Raw genomic sequence first — 17,404 nt, forward strand, 5'->3', positions numbered from 1 at the left:
CGCCCTCCTCCAAACCCCGAGATCGATACCGAGAGGGATTATTCGGTCTCGGGGTTTATTTCTAAGCAAAAGATACTTTGTGACCCTCTTCGCTTAATCATCATCGTCATCATTACACATAGCTACATACTTGTTTAGATTACATAGACATAGACATAGACATCGAACGGAATAATCCCATTGTAAGAATACCTACCTACCTGGACATCTACCTATAAATCAACCCTGTATAAAAGTGTTCAATTCTTTGTTTCTTTTCTCCTCCCTCCTTCCTCCTTCCTTTCCTCATGTTCAAAACATCCTTCAATCGACTCTTCCAATCTTCTAGTAAGAATTACATCACTTCTCCTTCTCGTTTCACAACTACATTCCACACCACCACACGAGCCATGACATCCTCCGACTCCCCCAACAGACCAAGCGGTCTCATCGCCACATCCGGCATCGAGCTCCTCACGTGGGGAACCCCCAATGGACATAAAATCAGCATTCTGCTCGAAGAGCTCAAAGCCGCCTATGGAAAGGAATACACGTATCAAGCGATCAATATTATGGAGAATATCCAAAAGGAAGAATGGTTCACGAAGATCTGTCCGAATGGGAGGATTCCGGCGATTGTGGATCATGATCGAAATGGGTTTGCGGTGTTTGAGGGAGCGGCGATTTTGGCGTATTTGACGAGGAATTATGATGTAGAGAGGAGGTTTAGTTTTGAGGACGAGGAGGATCGGAGTAGAGTTGAGCAGTGGGTTGCTTGGCAGTGAGTTTTTTTTTTTTTCACTTTTTTTTTCATCTCTTCATTTCTCTGCTCATCTTCCTTCTGTTAATTTGTCTTCCTTCTTGAGAAGGAGGAAGAGATGGCAAAATAATCAAATAAAAAGAGTACATGCAGCTAACAAAATCCAGACACGGCGGTCTAGGCCCCATGCAAGGCCAAGCAAACCACTTCTACCGTCTCGCCAAAGAACGCATCCCCTACCCAACCCAGCGCTACATTGGCGAAAGCGAGCGTCTCTACGGCGTCCTCGACGCCCACCTCGCCGATCGCGAGTATATCGTCGGTCCCGGGAAGGGAAAGTATAGTATTGCCGACATTGCGAATTTCAGCTGGGTCAACGTGGCTTATTTCGCGGGGGTGGATCTGGCGAAATTTGCGAATCTGGAGAGCTGGTGGAAGAGGATTAGTGAGAGGGAGGCGGTGAAGAAGGGGATTCGTGTGCCGAGTGAGAGTCGATTGGTTAATGAGGCCTTTCAGAAGAGGTTGGAGGAAGATGCGGAGTTTAGGGAGGGAGAGGAGAAATTGAAGAAATTGGGAGAGGAGGCCAAGGAGAAGTATGGGTATAAGTATGCTTCGCCTTGATTTCGATACGTCTTGGTAGGGGCGAATAGATAGATTGATCTATTATAACAATAAAATGTATCAGATTCGATTCGATTCGATTCAACTCCTGAACATCTATCGCAGAAAATCAAGCAGCAAATAAACGTGATAATCAAGTCTCGAGTCGAGACTAGACTAGACTAGATCCATCTAATCAAACTACTCTGAATTTTTAATTCAATAACGCAATTATGGTCATTAGTAGAATCAACTTGGATAATGGGGGCTTGCCCCCAAACCCCCTTTTGCTCGCTGCGCTCGAGATTGGGGTTTGTACGAGTAGGTGTAAACGAAGAGGTAGTATATATAGTATAATAGTATAGAGTAAATGAATAAATAGATAATAGTATTCTATTATAATACTTCCCTAATGAACAATATATCTATTTAAATTGAAATTGAAATTGAAATAGAAATAGAAATAGAAATAGAAATAGAAATAGAAAACATGAAATTTATTTGAGTCTTTACTCACTGTTATAACTTATACAGAACTATGAATGATAAATATAAAAAGAATCTTTCCTGATGTATTATTTGGGAATAGAGAATTGGGTGTTGGTAGAGTATTAGAGCCTTTTTGTATTGAGAGGAGGGGGGGGAGAGGAGATTCTTCGATGAATCGATTTTGACTCAAGGAGAAAGGAGAAAATACATATAGGAATAATCGAGCGTAGCGAGCAAACGGGGGTTTGGGGGCTTGCCTCCATGGATATGAAGGGTTAATGGGCAGAGAAGTTGTGATGCTGGATGAGGGTTGGTTTATAATTAGGGGTACCGGTATATTGTGTTTGAACTCTTGTGATATGGGACATACTTTGGGGTTTGTCTGGATCTTTATGACGGGGAATTAATTATTATACTACTAGCTCTAGCTATACGAAAAGCTTTCTTGGTTGAGAAGTAATAGTCGGCTCTCATAAACAGCCAACTAGTTTCTAGTCGGGGAAAACAAATGTTCCCAAAAAGCAAATTGTTCTTATAAGATTTTGAATACAAAATATACTAAAATCATTTAATTTTATTAAAAATCTGATTCATTTTTAATATATAATCTTTAATTTTTGAATGATTTTTGAACTTTTTATATAATTATATTTAATAAGATTATAGCTTTTTAATAATATTAGATTTTTTTGAATTACTTTAAAATTTATAATATTATTTATAAAATTCAAATATTTTTTAATAAAAATCACAAAATCTATACCAAAATCTTATAAGGACAATTTGCTTTCTGAGAACATTTGCTTTCCCTGATTAGGAACTAGTCGGTTGCTTAAAGAACCGACTATTAGAATGTTAATTGTGTATTCTTGTGGCTATTTTATCTCATTCTATTTTCCCCCTAATCTATATTCATCTTTTAATATATGTATAACTCTCATCCTTATAGAGTAAATCCACCCGAGGCATCGCACCGCACCGCACGCCCTCAATTCGCGTGCTCGAGTGTTTTCGGCTAAAATACGATTCAGTCCTTCTAGTGCTGGCTACCCCGCAATATCAAACCCACCTGGACCACCCCACACTACTCGTGCAACAAGGTTGCAATTCCGAAGAGTACTGCAGAGAAAAAGCTTATGCACACATGGCAATTGAGTGGTCATTCTTCCTTTCAAATTCTCTAGACTTACTGCGACTTGCTGGGGTTTGTGTGGCTGGATTGCGAGGTCCTTCGCATTAGCTCCCGCAAGTATAAATCGTTTGTGCGGCATGATTCAATATTGGTTTATCCCGCTCCCTGCATGGATGGATATGATCACCCGCCATCGTGTTGTGCTCAGTCTCGCTCAGTCTTCATGATTGCCGAGTTCGGCAATTTTAGTTCCATGTGTCTAAAATGATGTGCATGGAATGGGGATGACTTGGATTTGTTGGTGTTTTTTCTTTTCTTACGTGGAATGCGCAAATCGAATGGATTGTGTAGATGTATGAGTATAGTTACATGTACAGTGCAAGGATTATAGCAAGTGCTACTTTGGATATTCAGTATGATGAGAAGTGTTTTGTGCGGGTGTAGAAATTTTGATATAGCTAGTGGCTTATATATTTGATGAGATAGCGCTTGTATTGCTTTCTGATATAGACTTTCCCAATCGCCATTCTGGAAAAATTCTCATCGGTTGTGTGGGTGTGGCGGTGTGAAGATATTGAACATTCAAGGGCTTGTTGTCATGGTTCTCATCGGATTGTCGATACAAGTCTCATATTGTCGCTATTCACATATTGTATATCACCCATACATACATGTCCACGTGTTCAGACTCATCTGACAGGCGATCTCTCCTCAAACTACTCCTCTCCTTCTCGCGCCTCAAGTCTTTCTATTCGGAGAATTTCCTAAATACACCATATTACGCTCGTCTTAAATCATCTTCTCTATCCTCCTCCAATCTCACGCAAATTGGCGTAGTTCCACAACCTTTCATCTCGCTCTGGTTGGGTTCCCCTTGAACGAACACACTGAGCATTCTATGCTTCCGTACTTATTCAAAATGTTATTCGGGCCGGCAATCACGGTCTGCTACCTTATTACAACCGCTATCTCATCGCCAATCCAAGTCAGAGCAAAGAATCAAACTTCTCTGGTGGATCTAGGATATGCTCAATATCAGGGTACCTTATTAAGTTCAGGAATCACTCAATACCTAGGAATGCGATATGCATCTCCTCCTCTTGGTGATTTAAGATTCCGTGCTCCCCAACCACCTCAAAGCTTGAATGGTGTTCAAAACGCTCAAACGGTATATACTGGATCACATGCGAGATTCGATATTCACTAACGTTCTCTCATAGTTTGGACCGATTTGTCTCGCTACTAATAATGGTCCCACCTCTTCACAATCGGAGGATTGTCTTTTTGTTAATGTGTGGGCACCGAGTACTGCTACGCCAGCCTCCAAACTTCCAGTATGGGTCTTTATACAAGGAGGTGGATATATCTCCAATTCCAATGCCAATTTTAATGGCTCGACAGTAGTCAGTACATCGAATAATGAGATTGTCTTTGTCAATTTTAACTATAGGGTCGGACCATTTGGATTTTTGACAAGCGAGAAAGTGCGAGGGAATGGTGATTTAAACGCTGGACTTCTTGATCAACGTTTTCTGTTACATTGGGTTCGAGATCATATTGCTCAGGTGTGTGTAAATATCCTGTTTACTAATAATTATAAATGTTAATGAAAGTCTAGTTTGGTGGTAACCCAGATCATGTAGTAATTCATGGAGATTCTGCTGGTGGTGGTTCTGTCGCGCTTCATCTTACTGCATAGTGAGTCCAAACATCTACGGAGATGCTCTTTTACTAACTCCATAAAAGCGGAGGAAGAAATGATAATCTCTTCATCGGCGCAATTGGCGAATCCCCTTTCTTCCCAACACAACCCCTCGTACCAGAGTTAGAATGGCAATTCGATCGTTATGCGAATTCGGCGGGTTGCGGATCAGCAGGTGATGTACTCGCGTGCTTGAGAACTCAAAGTACAGCGGTTCTTCAAGCTGCTAATGTTGCATCTCCTTATCCCGGACAGAGTGGAAGTCCGCTTTTTTATTGGACGCCAACTATTGATGGGGATTTTATAAGGGATTATCCTTATGTGCTTTTTGAAAAGGGATTGTTTGTTGATTTGCCGATTATGTTTGGAGGTTTGTTGTTATATCTTCTCTGATTTTCACAGAGATATATACTGACCAATTTTAACATATAGACGTAACAAATGAGGGTTCAGTCTTTGCCCCCAACGCTGCCTCTTCAAACGACATATCTACCTTTTTCAAAAACAACTACCCCGGTCTCACCTCCGCAGATCTCGATTCCATCAACACACACTACCCCCTCACCACGCCCCTCCCAAAACACAACGCATATTTCCCCTCGGCCTCGGCCGCCTACGGCGAAACAACCTTCATCTGTCCCGCACTCTTCATCTCCACCCACCTCGCCACCTTCAACACCGCCAAGCAAGTCTGGTTCTATCGTTTCAACGTCCAAGACACGGATAACATCTCTGCCGGCCTCGGCGTCCCGCACGTCTTTGAACTCCCTGCCATTTTCGGACCTGGGAACACGCAGACCGGTGACGGAGGTAGCTATCTGAGTTACAATCGACAGATTGTGGGGGTCACGATGAAGTATTGGATTGGGTTTGTGAGGGAGCTGGATCCGAATCGGGGGAAGGATGCGGGGGCGCCGCATTGGGAAAATTTGGGCGAGGTGCGTGCGGTGGGGAGATTGAGGAGGTTGAAGATTGAGACGAATGGGACGGGGATGGAGGAGATTGAGGGGGGGTTGGTGGAGAGGTGTAATTTTTGGAGGGGGTTGGCGGGGAGGATGGAACAGTAGTTTTCTATGGGTTATGGTATGGGGGGGTTTGGGTTGGGATCTCGGTGATTTGGGATGGTGATGGGATTAGCAAGAAGATTTCACGGGGATTCTGTAATGGGATTAGGTACTCGGATGGTTTCCACTACTCATATCGTTCAGAGATGTGTGTCAATGATGCTTTACGGGAATAGGATTCCGGAACTCGGTGGGTTTACAGGTGCGTTGCATTGGATTGGAGTCATTCTATGAATTAGGGATATCTCGCATTACATTTCTGGCATGCATGATATTCGTACTTGCATATTGATAATCAATGGTTTTCGACTTCAAGCGCCTATGATGAGTTCGATACGATGCTGCACGAAAAGAAGTGATGAGAAGAGACAGGTGAGACGGATAACTTTGTATAGACACCCATTCTGATGATGCGCGAGCACTTAAAATGGATATGATTTTGCACTTTTCATAAAGATACATGAAGAGCTCATTTTCACCCACCCAATAGAGTAACTTTCCAATCCTCCTCCTCCTCCTCCTCCTCCTTTCTCGCTTCACGTTGCAGCACGCGGATTCACACACAATACCAGAAATGGAGATGTATGTGGCAGGTAATATACCTGCACAGGATGAGGTCTAGTAAACGAACGAAGAGATCTAGAACATAGATGGGTCAGTCATCGTTGGTTCTTGATGGATTTGGGTGTTTTTTATGGGGATGGAGTGATGAGATCTGTGTGTTGGAATGATGTAAGTGGCATGGAATTTGAAGTTATGTTAGAGGAATGATGAGATTTGACCGTGATATCTATCATGAAGAGGGGTTAGTTGAACAGCATTTGTATAGTTGCTCATAGGATAATAATATTTTTTATCGGAAGTAGAACTCTTGATGTCAGTCTAATGAAGCTAAGAAAATAGTGTAGTTGGGGAAGTCTATGATCGTCTAACACTCCTACATCTGAAAATTTCCCACCCCAAATTCATAATTCACACCTTACAATTTACTCCCCTCAATCTTCGCCGCAGCTCTCTTTGGTGGCCCCCCAACTCTTCTCTTCCATTCTTCGGAAAATGTCTGTTTCTCAATCAAGCTCTTTTTAGTCCATTCCATATACTCTTCCTGCTCTCTTCTCCACCTCTTTAATTCTTGTCCTATCCAGGGAGTCAAAGCATCTGCACATTGGACTGTTGCTTCTTGCGCCACAAGATGACCGATTCCTTCCAGAACGACCTCTTTGACTTTTCCTTCTTTAGCCCCTCCGCTTCCTCCGTGTCCAGTGCCCGTCATCGACATTTTTTCAACCCGAGAATGGGGATAACAGACGTCACTTGTAGCACCGTAGATATAAAGAACCGAGGGACGGAGTTGCGGAAGTCGTAGAAGCGTATTGATTGGTTCTGGGCGATAGAAAGGATATTTTGCTGGACTGGTCTCGTGTAGATCCGGGATGAGATCTGGACGGATAATAGTCTTACCATCTTCGGAGAAAGCTTCCCAAGTTGGACGCATGAAGGAGAAGCATTCTTGGTGTTTGGTTGTGGTTAGGGTTGTGCTGCCTGATGGCTCATTGGGGTAGATGGCAGTCGGAGTTGAGCGGATGGCATATTGACACCAGCGGTCTAGGACGCGGGAATCCCATTTTGAGTATGCTTTTGATTTTCGGAAGGCAGCTTCAGCAGCGGCACGAGAAGGCCAGAGGTCACGACGGAAGGTGGAGAGTTGATTGGGTGAAACAGTATTGGAGGGGGTAGATGCATATTGTTGGATTACAGGATCGAGCATTATAAGGGTGGTTAGAAGACGGGGGTGCATGAGGGAGAGGTTGGTGAGCATATTGGCGCCGAAGGAATGACCGATTCCAATTATGGGAAGAGGCATTTGGGAACGGTAGGTATTGACCATGTGGAGAAGATCCCGGGCGTGATCTATCCATGATGCTGGAAGGTGTTAGATAGTACTGGATATGATAAGGATTCGTAGAAACAAGTTATTACAAGTGACTGAAAGAGAGCCGTGATATTAGGGACACACATGAATTGTGTTTCGATTTGCATGTAAAGGCCCTAGTAGGGATTCTAGTCTATGTCACAAAATCGACTCCTATGCGTGCAACTTGCAAGCCCCTCCGCCCACACTTGTAGGTTCCGAAGGCCTACATTTCTGGATCATAGCTGACACCGCCGTGATCTAATAAAAAACAATTCATCAGTCAAGAAAACTAGCACGTACGATCATTTCCCAATAACTGCTCATTTAGAACGCTACTAGCGCCTTCGTGGGCTAAATCTGCTATCCAAATACTTCGTATCTTAAAGCCATTAGCGTTTGCGCGTGCATGAACATCTTCCCATAAAGGCTCATATAATTCCTATGAATCTTTAGCTTATGTGTCTGTTCAAATGCATGGGGAAAGTCTACCTTTGGATAACCATTTGCATGAGCACCAATTATAGTCACATCTCCTGGTTGTGGATTGGGATTATCTCGAGGGATATATTGTTTGATTGCGAGATGTAACACATCTTCTTGGGTATTTGAGGTGGCACGAGGGTATTCCCTGATGTGTTGACATTCCAGAGTGTGTTCCTTTATCTCAAAGACTGTGGAGTGCATGATGGGGTAAATGTGGGGGGTGAACCCTTTTTTTGTTAGGTCAGAGGAAGATATATGTGTAGATATATATACAGGTTGAAGGCACAGCAAAGAGAATCAAGTATCGATACTCTTTGAGTTTGAATGGAAGAATTGTATGTAAAGAACTGAACATTAGGTTCTATTCATGGAGGACGAAACATACATAGATCTGAGTACCAAGCCGGCATGCATTACAAGCCTCGGCCCCAGCGCGGTAACACTAGGTTAGCGGTAAAAGGGGGAAGCGGGAAATAATTAGCACGTCGTAGTTTTTAGTATAATTGACCAATTACCATTTACCATTTACCATTTACCATTTCCCATTTACTATTTGGCTGAAACATCTCGAATAATCTTAAACACAAAGTTCCCTATGAATAGAGTCTTATCGATATTGCGAAAACCAACCCCGAGACTCCTAGATTTGTAAAGGTTGATCGAAGTGAAGGAGGTGTAAGCTCACACGTGATTACCTGTCAAATCCAATCAGTTAGCCCCTGTCATTTTAGCGTGTTTTCTCAAAGTACGTGATTCTAGAAACGCGCATCAATCCGCGTATGTCGATTTTGTAGATCAAACACAATTTCAACATTTCGACATTTCAACATTTCAACATTACAACAAGCAAACATTGTAGCAGTATTTATTAGCAAGGCTCGAGCCAATTTATTGCACTTGTTGCTACATTTCATACACTCTTTCTATTGTGCATGTAGATTTGTATCTCAATATGGCTGAAGTAGAAAGTGGCGCCGCTCCCCTTCCCCTCTTCGATAGCTGTGCTATCACTATCATTTTGAGCGAAGAGCTTCCAATACCTCAAGCAAGACAAGTATACCTCGCAAAAACCATCCATGATGTTTTTTTGTGTATACTGACATGAATTGGTAGTTAAGAGAAATTCTTGAGGACAATGGTGCTTCGGCAGAAATTAAGAAAACAGATGATGGCTTGAACTTGGAGGAAGTTACCCATATCATCTCTACTACAACCGACTTTGCATGTTACGATAAAGCAGGTCTCTTGCTTGTACCAGTCATTACACCTGAATGGGTAACACAATCTCTCAGCAGACGCAGACAAGCACCGATTCGTCCATACACTCCAGATGAACGATATATCTTTTCCAATGTCCACCTTACATGCGCAGATATTCCACAGGGCGATAAAGTTGCGATAATTGGTGCTACATGTGCTATGGGTGGCATGGAAAGTAATAGCTTAACTAAATTGGTCACTCATATTTGTGCTCTTAGTATGGATCATCCAAAGTGTCAGGCGGCGAAGGACAAGGGGTTAAAATGCAAAATCGTCCTGCCACAGTGGTAAGTGTTTCGATTTTGACAGATATTCTAAACTAATCAAATGCAGGTTTGATGATTGCTTAAAATTAGGAAGACGCATAGACGAACGTCCATATTTGCTCCCAAACCCCGAAATATTTCTCTTGAAACCCGAAGATAGTCTGCCAATACCTTCCTCCTCACGACTTGAAGGTGCTACTGCAGCGCACTCAAATATGCTCGAGACTCCAACTGCTTCCCCTATACAACGTAAACTGGATGTTTTCAAGGATAAGAAGGTGATGTTGTCCAAAGACCTGGACCTTGGAAGCCGACTCACCAGATTACTCTCGGATCTCGTCGAACATGGGCAAGGTACAATCACAAACTCAGTACGTCAAGCTGATATGTTCGTTTGTAATTACCGGGAGGGCAGAAATTATGTCATTGCCTCTCGATCACCTTCAACTCACGTGGGTAATCTTTCATGGCTTTACTATATGATTGCTCACAACACATGGACAAATCCTACTCGCAGACTTCTTCACTACCCTATTCCGAAAGGAGGTTTGCCAGGTTTCGAGAACTACAAGATAACTCTCTCTAACTATGGTGGTGAGGCACGCATCTACCTTGAAAACTTGGTGAATGCCGCTGGTGGCGAATTTACAAAAAGCATGAAGCAAGATAACACACATCTGATCACAGCTCGACAGGCTAGTGAAAAGTGTAATGCAGCTGCTGAATGGAATATTAACATGATCAATCACCTTTGGCTTGAAGAAAGTTATGCCAAGTGCGAGGTTCAGATATTAACGAATCCTCGTTATATTCATTTCCCTCCAAGAACAAATCTTGGTGAGGTTATTGGCCAAACCCAATTTGATCAAAAGGCCTTGGAAAAGAAATACTTTCCCACAGATCCTACACCAGGTCCAAATAGTCCAAAGCCTTCGAAAATGAAGAATTTGACAATTCGAGATCGGGATGTAGATGGTGATGGAGATCACGATATGGATGGCGAAACTGAAGATGAGGGAGCTGAAGTAATTGCACCTCCTCCGAAACCTAAAGCCAAAGGCAAGGGGACTTCTACAAACTCCACAGTCTCTACAAATGTTCTTTCTACACCGGCTAGCAAGAAGCGCACATCTTTGGACAAAGAAAATGATACCCCTTCATCGACTAGTAGCCGAAGTGCTAAGAGTAAAGCAATCAATGCTCTTCATCAATTGGCCCCTGATATTGCAAAGTACGAATTAGAGAAGAAGAGAAAAGGGCATGTATTTGGGGGCGATCGGGCTGCGAATAAAATCGAGAGGGAACGAGATTTGCAACGCAATTCGAGTCCAGTGGTAAAACATCAAGAAGATGATGAGGATAGTGACAGTGGTAGCGATGAGGTTGATGCTCGTCCATTAAAGAAGGCGAAAACTGCATTAAAACCAGAAGTCCAAGTTCGCATGCTTGTTACTGGTTACAAGGCTTGGTCCAATCCGGATGCGCCAACTAAGGAGGATACAGATACTGTAAGTTGATCCCTCTATTATTTCACGGCCATTACTAAAATGCATTAGAAAAAACTACGTAGTCTTGGTATTTCCCTGTGGACTGGTTATGGAAAAGTCAACATTATGGCTGCACCCAAAATGGTTCGAACTAGGAAATTTCTTGTCGGTCTTGCACATGGACCTACCGTCGTATCAGAGAAGTATATTGAGGCTTGTATCAAAGCCGGAAAGATGCTGGACGTCGAAGACTTTCCATTGGTGGATGCAGAAAACGAAAAGAAGCACAGTGTCAAGTTGAAGGATGCTTTGAAACGTGCGACAGTTAACAAAGGTCGACTTCTAAACACGATTCCAATATACTGCACTGTCGACATCGACAATGGCGTTGAAACTTATCGGGAAATTGCAGAAGTCAACGGCGCCACTTTTGGTACTTTCAAAGGACGTCCAACTATCAAACCTACCAAGCCGGAAGAAGATGATGGACCCCCAGAGCCAGTTTACTTAATCAGCAGCGACAAGAGATCTGAACAAGCTCTCTATTCAAAGTTCGAAGAAATGGCTAAGGCGGGAAATATGGAGCCGAGGATTGTCAAAGTGGAATGGTTGTTAGATGTTGCTATGTCTCAACAAATCAAGTGGGACAAAAAGTATTTGCTGAAGCGTTAATTTGAGGAAGTGGATGGTGAAGCTTCAATTAATGTTCTTGCTGGCGATTAGGGATAGCGATGTATTCATATACCTTTTGGACTTTTTGGTTGGACGGACGGATTACAAAAGAAAAGAAGCGATGTCCTTTGCAGGCTGGAGGTATTTTGGGAGCTAGATGTAATATTGATATGTAGGGTTGTATTTTAGCTTATGAGATACGTATACCACGAATTTTGTGTATAATGAGTGTTTGTTATGTATTGCTTCTTCTGAAAGATCTGTCTAGAGAGATGGTACAGTATCTTTAAGGGATTTTGGTGAATTATATATCAATATATTTGGGGTATCATGGTTCCTATCTTTCTATGTCTACAATCTTCATGTTCCTGACTCCGTAATTTTCTCAGAGCGCTCGATACTCAGATCACAAAATCTCCCACTAAGTGACGAGATATGTATCGTAGCTCAGGCATACATAACAATATAGAATACAAACATTACTCCTAACTCCTTTCATTCCTTTCCATCCATCAGCGTCGGCGTAGGGACGTCGCCGAGCCCCTCCAAAAAAGCATCCGCCTGTTTTTTCGCCCTCTTCTCCCCCAACACCCTCCTCCTCTCCTCAATCTCTCTCTTCCTCTTCTCCTTCAGTCCTTCCCTCTCTTTCCTCCCCCTCTCCGTCTCCCTCCTCATCCTCTCCAAATTCTCCATCTCCTCTTTCCTCATCTCCTCATCCTTCGAAAAACTATAAAACCCCTGTCCTTTACTCCTCACCTCCTTATCCGCCTCGTAATGTTTCATTTCCGGCGGCGTCGCACTCCTATCTCTCTTCTTGGCCAACTCCTCCATTTTCTCCGCGGTTTCGGAATCCAGCGTCGATGTAAAAGCAGATGATTGGATGGTATCGCCGTAGATGAGTTGAGAAGGCTGAGCAGGACGAGCGGACATACGCTCTAGTTCTTCTGCGCCAAGGAGGGCATTCCTGCGCTGACGCTCGAGACGCTGCGCTTCTTTTTTGGTTACCTGGCGGAGACGACCAAATTCGTCTTCATATTCGACGAGTTGGTTATCTTCTGCGTTTGAAGCGCCGCCGCCAAAGGAATCATCGCTATCGGAGTCTTCATCTTTTTCACCTCCTTCAACCCATTTGCGATCGAAATCTACAAGTCCTTCCGCTTCTTCATTTTCATCTCCATCTCCGTTTCCGTTTCCGAGTCTATTGTGATCACCGCGTTTCAACCGCGAATAAATCTTTGCTTTTTCAGCAAGTCGTTTTTTACTCCTGTGAAGCGTACTATCATCTATTCTTTCCCCCTGGCCAGTTTTTCGAATCTGGGTATATATATTTCCATCCTCATCATCTTCCAAATCTTTTGCGGCGCGTTTCTTGGTTCCTTTATTATGTGTTTTAAAGATGTCTTCTTTAGTTTTGGAGGGACGAGGACGACCGCGGGTAGTGGATGACGATGAAGACTCCTGCGTCTGAGAAGCGAGAAGTGATGAGAGAGTCGAGGAGAATGCTAGGTTTGTGGAAGAGGATAATTCTTTGGCAGAGGAGGAGTGAAGCTTAGGTTTTTTGAAATTGTACAGATTATTAGGGTCGTTGGACATTTTGGAGGAATTATTGTTGTAGTTGTAGTTGAAGGATAGTTGTAGTTGAAGGAGAGATAGATGGAGGGAATGCGATCATCGAGTTGATGTATATTCTCGTAAGGCTGAGGGAATCTGGGGAGCTCGAAATCGCGGCCTCGTTCATCTGTAATTGACCAATAGAAATTAATAAAGTGGATATTGGAGAGAGGGGTATCAATATGTGCGAGATCGGATCATTGTGCATAGAAACAACCCCACCACCTGCAATCCTTCCGTGATTGCTCATTATTCATAACATTTTGATTCTTCAGTACGAGCAAGACATTTAACCTTTAAACCCAAATAATCTGCAATTGATCAATCTTCTATCCTCAATCTTAATCATCCACAAATCAAGTCAACATGGTAGCCAAGGAAATTTACGTTGCAGTCATTGGTATTAATCTGCAATCTTTGATAGTTTTAACATGAGCTCTATTTAGCTAATACTTGGTTAGGTGCTGGTGGTGTAGGAAAATGCTTTCTATCTCAACTTGAAGCTCTTTCTCAACGATTTACTTCATCCAAGATATCCCTCATCTTCGTTTCAAGAAGCAAGAAAGTTCTCTACAGCCCAAAATATACTCCTCTTTCATACTCCAACCTCTCAAATACCCTCGCAGACTCTACACAAGAACCACTCTCTTTGCCAAAGATCATTGAATACTTAGCAGCTGCACCTGCAAAGGTCGTCCTTGTCGACAACACAAGTTCGCAAGATGTCGCAGATGCATACCCACAAGTTTTGTCCAAAGGAATCTCGATAGTCACTCCCAACAAGAAGGCGTTTTCCGGATCATATAAATTGTGGCAGGATATCTTCTCCGCAGCTTCCTCATCCGGAGCTAAGGTGTATCATGAGAGTTCGGTTGGAGCTGGATTGCCAGTTATCTCTACTTTGAAGGAATTGGTCGACACAGGTGATTCCGTAACTAAAATTGAAGGTGTCTTCAGCGGTACTATGTCCTTCTTGTTTAACTCGTTCGCTCCTACCGAAGGTTCAGGAGGAAAGTGGTCTTCCGAAGTCGCTAAAGCAAAGGAGTTGGGTTACACTGAGCCAGATCCAAGAGATGATTTGAACGGACTGGATGTCGCCAGAAAGTTGACAATTTTGGCAAGATTGGCAGGTCTCGAGGTAGAATCCCCAACTTCATTCCCAGTCCAAAGCTTGATCCCCAAGGAATTGGAGAGCGTTTCAAGTGGAGAGGAATTCCTTCAAAAGTTGCCAGAGTTCGATTCCCAGATGGAGGAAACAAAGGTTGCCGCCGAGAAGGAGGGTAAGGTTGTAAGATTCGTTGGTAGTATCGATGTCGCAAAGAAGGAAGTGAAGGTGGGTTTGGAGAAATTCGACAAATCTCACCCAATTGCTGCCCTCAAGGGAAGTGATAATATCATCAGCTTCTACACGAAGCGATATGGATCCAATCCATTAATCATTCAAGGAGCTGGTGCTGGAGGAGATGTCACAGCAATGGGTGTCACAGGTGATCTTATTAAGGTCCTCGAAAGATTGTCTTGAAATCATGTTATAATACCATAAAAGTTGTTTGCTGTTCAATCGTCTACTATCGCGCCGCTATCTTTTCGTGGTTGCGCTGCTTCCTCTGTTCCCTTCTTTATTCCCTCAGCTTTGTCCTCTAAGATGTCTGCTATATTGACTGTCCCATTCACTGAGGGCATTGTTAAGATTCTCGGTCGTCCTTGGCCATTCGGTCGTTCGCTCAAGCTCGGTGCACGCGGTCGTGGTCTATCTCTTGCCCGCCCACCAAAATAAGGCATTTCATGGTGTATTAAGCGGAAAAGGTAGAAAATAATATCGAAGAGGAGAGTCAATAGCCATGGTCCTATGCACAGTATACCCAGTACAAACTATGTATGATATTAGTTCAGTGATTGAAGTCCTTGGTTCCAAATACCTACAAACGTGTTTCTAGCCCACACTTCGATAAACGCTAGACTTTCAGGAAGAATTGAGAACCACGGCATGTTATATGAAAAGACTCCTAGGGAGCGAAGATCAAAAACTCCCTCCTTGACGTTAAAAGATTGAATGAGCGATAATGCTGAGAATCCGTATGCAGTTCGTGTTCCTCTCTGGAAGCTGTAAGGAAATGCTGGCTGTTTGGTAAAGATGTAGTCGACAAGTACGAGCTTCTCGAACCAGGATGATATGGGAGTAAAAACTGAATGGTCGGTCCTTTCACATATCGATATATGGAATTTGAGAGGAATGGAGAGACAGCAATGAGAAAGAACGAAGAATGAGGGATGGAATGGCTTAAATGCTTCAATGCTAATGGTGCAAGCACATACCTAAAGAGATTGTATGCAATTGCATCGGCCTCAAGCCAAGAGCTGGATTCAAGTAATGGTATTGGTAACGAATGTGGATTTCATTCCTTGATGCAATTCTCGAGGTTTTGTTACAATTTATGGTAATATTGTAATTGTAATTTATTGAGGTCGTCCTTCATAATGTTTTGATAGAATAACCTGGGGGTGGATAATGTTGTTATCGCAATCAGAATACTGCGGTGGCCCAAGATGACGATTAAGGTTACTAGGGGTAGGGGTAGGTACAGAGTATCATTGTGTCAATCGTACATACCCATGGACCTTGTACTTCGTAGCTTTGTGTTTGGGTGCTCCACAAGAGTTTAATATAAATGTAAATATAATAATTTAGTAAAAAGATTGCTAAAATGCTAAAAATCCATAAACTCACGGCCTCCGGTTAACTATTAACTAAATTGGGCTAAAATGGAAAGGAAAAATCCACCATCCACTAACATTTTATTTGGTGCATTTGAGATTCCTTGCGGAAAAAAAGTTCAGCCTTGAGCTTTTTCCGTCATGCTAAAGCCTCGTTTGAACCACAACCACAGCCTCCCATCTTTTCGGACATTCACGATTCCATTATATCAAAGAAGATATCGTTGACTGTCAAGAAATTTGGGAAGTTCTACGATCAACATGGCAGGCCCACCGAACAAAAAGCAGAAACGGGAGGATTACAGAACTGCGAGAGAAAATGGCGAGGAGAGTAAGGAATTGCCAAAGAAGAAGTTCTACAGACAGAGAGCGCATGCAAATCCTTTCTCGGATCATCGTCTGGCATAGTACGTCCGCTTGCCATTGCCATTGTAAGAGACTTCATTGACTGGTATTAGTCCCGCTTCCCCAGCTCAGATGGATTGGGCTTCGCATTACCCCGCCTATGCAGAGTCCGCAACGGCTTCTGAAAGCACAGAAGAACCTTCAACAGTTTCAGACTCTAGCAGTCTCAAGAAGATGAAGCAAGACGTTGAAGTTGCAGACATTGGTTGTGGATTTGGTGGTTTGACAGTAGCTTTAGCTCCCAAATTACCAAATTCTTTAATTCTTGGTATGAATCACTCCTTACAATCGCTTCACACAATTCTAATCTTTTATGACAGGTATGGAGATTCGAGCGCAAGTCACAGAATATGTACAAGAACGAATTAAAGCTCTAAGAGTCCAAGAAAAGGAATCTGGTCTATTTCAAAATGCTTCATGCATACGAGCCAATACCATGAAATTTATGCCAAATTTCTTCAAAAAACATCAACTCTCAAAGATTTTCCTTTGCTTTCCAGATCCTCATTTCAAAGCACGAAAGCATAAGGCTAGAATTGTATCGACCACATTAGCCGCTGAGTATGCTTACGTAGTTCGACCGGGAGGAATCATATATACTATCACAGATGTTGAAGACCTTCATAATTGGATGGTTACACATTTCAACGCCCATCCTACTTTTGAGCGCGTTGCAGAAGAGGAGCAAGAAGCAGATGAATGTGTCAATATAATGAGAACGGAGACCGAGGAAGGAAAGAAGGTTACGAGGAATAATGGACCAAAATTTGTTGCATTGTTCAAGCGTTTGGAAGATCCTCCTTGGTAAAAGAGGGGTGAAGCAGATATCAAAATATCTCGAGGGGATGTTATTTACACAAAAAA

The 17,404-nt window shown here is 42.8% G+C and overlaps 8 protein-coding genes across 8 annotated transcripts; 5 read left to right on the forward strand and 3 right to left on the reverse strand.

Annotated features, from left to right (window-relative positions):
- The first annotated feature begins 115 nt into the window (after nucleotides 1–115).
- Nucleotides 116–1,557, forward strand: EAE98_011752 (uncharacterized protein). Its single transcript, XM_038959375.1, has 2 exons — nucleotides 116–760; nucleotides 907–1,557. The coding sequence occupies exons 1-2, from the start codon at nucleotides 288–290 to the stop codon at nucleotides 1,358–1,360; spliced, it is 927 nt and encodes a 308-aa protein (XP_038804271.1). The 5' UTR covers nucleotides 116–287; the 3' UTR covers nucleotides 1,361–1,557.
- A 2,322-nt stretch (nucleotides 1,558–3,879) lies between these two features.
- Nucleotides 3,880–5,729, forward strand: EAE98_011753 (uncharacterized protein; the record flags this gene model as incomplete). The annotated part of the gene is made up of 5 exons (XM_038959376.1): nucleotides 3,880–4,128; nucleotides 4,181–4,525; nucleotides 4,579–4,658; nucleotides 4,707–5,032; nucleotides 5,095–5,729. 5 exons carry the CDS (start codon nucleotides 3,880–3,882, stop codon nucleotides 5,727–5,729), a joined length of 1,635 nt encoding a protein of 544 aa, XP_038804272.1.
- A 976-nt stretch (nucleotides 5,730–6,705) lies between these two features.
- EAE98_011754 (uncharacterized protein) lies at nucleotides 6,706–8,325 on the reverse strand (the record flags this gene model as incomplete). Its single annotated transcript, XM_038959377.1, has 3 exons — nucleotides 6,706–7,649; nucleotides 7,942–8,080; nucleotides 8,131–8,325. The coding sequence occupies 3 exons, from the start codon at nucleotides 8,323–8,325 to the stop codon at nucleotides 6,706–6,708; spliced, it is 1,278 nt and encodes a 425-aa protein (XP_038804273.1).
- A 751-nt stretch (nucleotides 8,326–9,076) lies between these two features.
- On the forward strand, nucleotides 9,077–11,809 carry EAE98_011755 (uncharacterized protein; the record flags this gene model as incomplete). The annotated part of the gene is made up of 4 exons (XM_038959378.1): nucleotides 9,077–9,178; nucleotides 9,238–9,671; nucleotides 9,718–11,158; nucleotides 11,207–11,809. 4 exons carry the CDS (start codon nucleotides 9,077–9,079, stop codon nucleotides 11,807–11,809), a joined length of 2,580 nt encoding a protein of 859 aa, XP_038804274.1.
- A 495-nt stretch (nucleotides 11,810–12,304) lies between these two features.
- EAE98_011756 (uncharacterized protein) lies at nucleotides 12,305–13,402 on the reverse strand (the record flags this gene model as incomplete). The annotated part of the gene is made up of 1 exon (XM_038959379.1): nucleotides 12,305–13,402. The coding sequence occupies one exon, from the start codon at nucleotides 13,400–13,402 to the stop codon at nucleotides 12,305–12,307; it is 1,098 nt and encodes a 365-aa protein (XP_038804275.1).
- A 384-nt stretch (nucleotides 13,403–13,786) lies between these two features.
- Nucleotides 13,787–14,942, forward strand: EAE98_011757 (uncharacterized protein; the record flags this gene model as incomplete). Its single annotated transcript, XM_038959380.1, has 2 exons — nucleotides 13,787–13,820; nucleotides 13,882–14,942. 2 exons carry the CDS (start codon nucleotides 13,787–13,789, stop codon nucleotides 14,940–14,942), a joined length of 1,095 nt encoding a protein of 364 aa, XP_038804276.1.
- A 35-nt stretch (nucleotides 14,943–14,977) lies between these two features.
- EAE98_011758 (uncharacterized protein) lies at nucleotides 14,978–15,409 on the reverse strand (the record flags this gene model as incomplete). The annotated part of the gene is made up of 2 exons (XM_038959381.1): nucleotides 14,978–15,292; nucleotides 15,344–15,409. 2 exons carry the CDS (start codon nucleotides 15,407–15,409, stop codon nucleotides 14,978–14,980), a joined length of 381 nt encoding a protein of 126 aa, XP_038804277.1.
- A 987-nt stretch (nucleotides 15,410–16,396) lies between these two features.
- Nucleotides 16,397–17,348, forward strand: EAE98_011759 (uncharacterized protein; the record flags this gene model as incomplete). Its single annotated transcript, XM_038959382.1, has 3 exons — nucleotides 16,397–16,542; nucleotides 16,594–16,808; nucleotides 16,861–17,348. The coding sequence occupies 3 exons, from the start codon at nucleotides 16,397–16,399 to the stop codon at nucleotides 17,346–17,348; spliced, it is 849 nt and encodes a 282-aa protein (XP_038804278.1).
- Between the last annotated feature and the right edge of the window lie 56 nt (nucleotides 17,349–17,404).

This window comes from Botrytis deweyae (genome assembly GCF_014898535.1).
Source record: "Botrytis deweyae strain B1 chromosome Unknown BDEW_052, whole genome shotgun sequence".
NCBI classification, from domain to species: domain Eukaryota; kingdom Fungi; phylum Ascomycota; class Leotiomycetes; order Helotiales; family Sclerotiniaceae; genus Botrytis; species Botrytis deweyae.

Coding starts and splice junctions, on each gene's coding strand:
- EAE98_011752 (XM_038959375.1), top strand. CDS start 288: ATGTTCAAAACATCCTTCAATCGACTCTTCCAATCTTCTAGTAAGAAT. Junction 761..906: donor GAGCAGTGGGTTGCTTGGCA/GTGAGTTTTTTT, acceptor AACAAAATCCAG/ACACGGCGGTCTAGGCCCCA.